The sequence below is a fragment of the Aureococcus anophagefferens genome (assembly GCF_000186865.1).
Source record: "Aureococcus anophagefferens unplaced genomic scaffold AURANscaffold_5, whole genome shotgun sequence".
Lineage (NCBI taxonomy): Eukaryota > Pelagophyceae > Pelagomonadales > Pelagomonadaceae > Aureococcus > Aureococcus anophagefferens.
The window spans coordinates 1,823,813-1,825,983 of NW_008705565.1; the positions used below are offsets into that span (position 1 = coordinate 1,823,813).

Below are 2,171 nucleotides of genomic sequence, written 5' to 3' on the forward strand. Positions count from 1 at the left end.
CCGCCGCGCCGGGCGGCTCGAGGACCGAGGGGATCGCGCGGTCCTTGTCGTAGCGGTCCGCGTACGTGACGGCCGCGGGGTCCGTGTGGGGCCGGAGCCAGAGGACGAAGGACGCCTCGACGACGGCCTGCACCGTCTCGTCGGCCCAGACGTCGCGGTTCATCTGGTGGCAGCCGAAGACCTGCTCGTTCGTGATGACGACGAGGAGCCACTTGAGCTCGGCCTTGCCCTGGGCCCGCGCGGCCTGGAAGTCGCCGGGGTGCATGAGGCGCGTCGGCGGGCTGAACATGGTCGCCAGGGACGACGGCGCGGCCGCGGCGCCGCCGTCGTCGTCGTCGACGCCGCGGAAGTCGTCGAACGCGCCCGCCGCGCGCGGCGGCCGCGGCGCGTCGTCGTCGTCCGCGCCGTAGTCGCCGAGGAGCCGCTGCTGCTTCACGCGGTCCGGCGCGCGCACCTCGTCCTCCTCGGCCGCGCGCGCGCGGTCCTGGGCCGCGAGCGCCGCGGCCATCTCCGCGTCGCGGCTCGTCGCCGCGTCGACGTCGTCGACCATGGCGTCGAAGCCGCCGCCGACGGCGCCGGACCCGCCGCCGCCGCCGAAGCCGCCGCCGCCGAAGCCCCCGCCGCCGCCGCCGCCGCCGTCGAAGAAGTTGGCCACGGCGAGCTCGACATTTCCGCCGGCGGCCTCGACGTAGAACTGGGCCGCGTTCGCGTCGGCCCCGGTGATGGCCATGAAGTTGGTCAGGTTGTCGTCCATCGTGTCCCGAGCCCCCTGTGCGAGGGCAGTAGCCTGGCAGTCGCCTCGATTTGTCTTTCGACCCACCGGGCGGAGCTGCTTGCTCGATGGCCTCGGTGCGACGTCGGCCTGCGACTGCACGATGCGGTTCGTATCCCGAGGCTGCCCGCGCGCGCCTGCCATCCGAATCAGCCAACGAGCCCACCTCGCCGCGCCGAATTCCGCGAGAGTCGCAAGCACGATGGCCAACCCCGTGGTGTACTTCGACATGGCCATCGGCGGCGCCGACGTCGGTCGCATCGAGATGACGCTGCGCGCCGACGTCGTGCCCAAGACGGCGGAGAACTTCCGCGCGCTCTGCACGGGCGAGAAGGGCACGGGCCCGTCGGGCAAGCCGCTCCACTTCAAGGGCTCGTCGTTCCACCGCGTCATCACGGAGTTCATGTGCCAGGGCGGCGACTTCACCAAGGGCAACGGCACGGGCGGCGAGTCGATCTACGGCGCCAAGTTCGCGGACGAGAACTTCAAGCTCAAGCACACGGGCCCGGGCATCCTCTCCATGGCCAACGCCGGGCCGAACACGAACGGGTCCCAGTTCTTCCTCTGCACGGTCAAGACCGACTGGCTCGACGGCAAGCACGTCGTCTTCGGCTCCGTGACCAAGGGCATGGAGATCGTCAAGGCCATCGAGGCCGTCGGCTCGTCGAGCGGCAAGACGTCGAAGCCCGTCATGGTCGCCGACTCGGGCCAGCTCTAGGCGGCCCGCGGAACCCCCCATATAAGCTTACTAGCCGTCGTCGTAGTCCTCGACGTGGACGGAGCCGTCGTCCCACTCCCCGCCGCCGAGCGGCGGCATGGACGCGAGGGAGCCGTCGTCGTCGAGGGACCCCACGAGGGACCCGCCGTCGTTGAAGGCGCCCACGAGGGAGCTGCCCTCGAGCGACCCCGCGAGCGAGCCGTCGTCGAGGCCCGTGCGCAGCGCCGAGACCTCGGACGTGAGCGACGCGTCGTCGCGGTAGGCGCCGTGCGACGGGCCCGACCCCTCGGACGCGAGGGACCCGCCGCTGAGCGAGCCGTCGTCGAAGGGCCGCGTCCGCACCGTCGAGTCGTCGTCGCGCACCGCCGTGAGCGACCCGTCGTCGTTGAACGCCGCGGTCGCCTCGAAGGACCCCTCGAGGGACGCGAGCGCCGCGCCGACGGCGCCCGCCGCGTCCGCCGGCGGCTCCGGCATCGGCGACGGGGGCCGCGACCCGGATTGCGACTCGGGCGTGACGGCCGTCTCCCGCCGGAAGCCTCTCAGCAAATTCTTGACGGAGCCCGCGCTCTGGAAGAGGGGCGACAGCGGCGACTTGGGCGTCGTCGGCGTCTTCGGCGACTCGGGCTCGGCGAAGAGGTTCGACGTCGACGCGAAGAATCCCCGCGACGCGGCCTTGACGAG

At 72.3% G+C, this 2,171-nt stretch overlaps 1 protein-coding gene across 1 annotated transcript; it reads left to right on the forward strand.

Annotated features, from left to right (window-relative positions):
* Nucleotides 1-974: 974 nt before the first annotated feature.
* On the forward strand, nucleotides 975-1,490 carry AURANDRAFT_23096 (cyclophilin; the record flags this gene model as incomplete). The annotated part of the gene is made up of 1 exon (XM_009036715.1): nucleotides 975-1,490. One exon carries the CDS (start codon nucleotides 975-977, stop codon nucleotides 1,488-1,490), a length of 516 nt encoding a protein of 171 aa, XP_009034963.1.
* Between the last annotated feature and the right edge of the window lie 681 nt (nucleotides 1,491-2,171).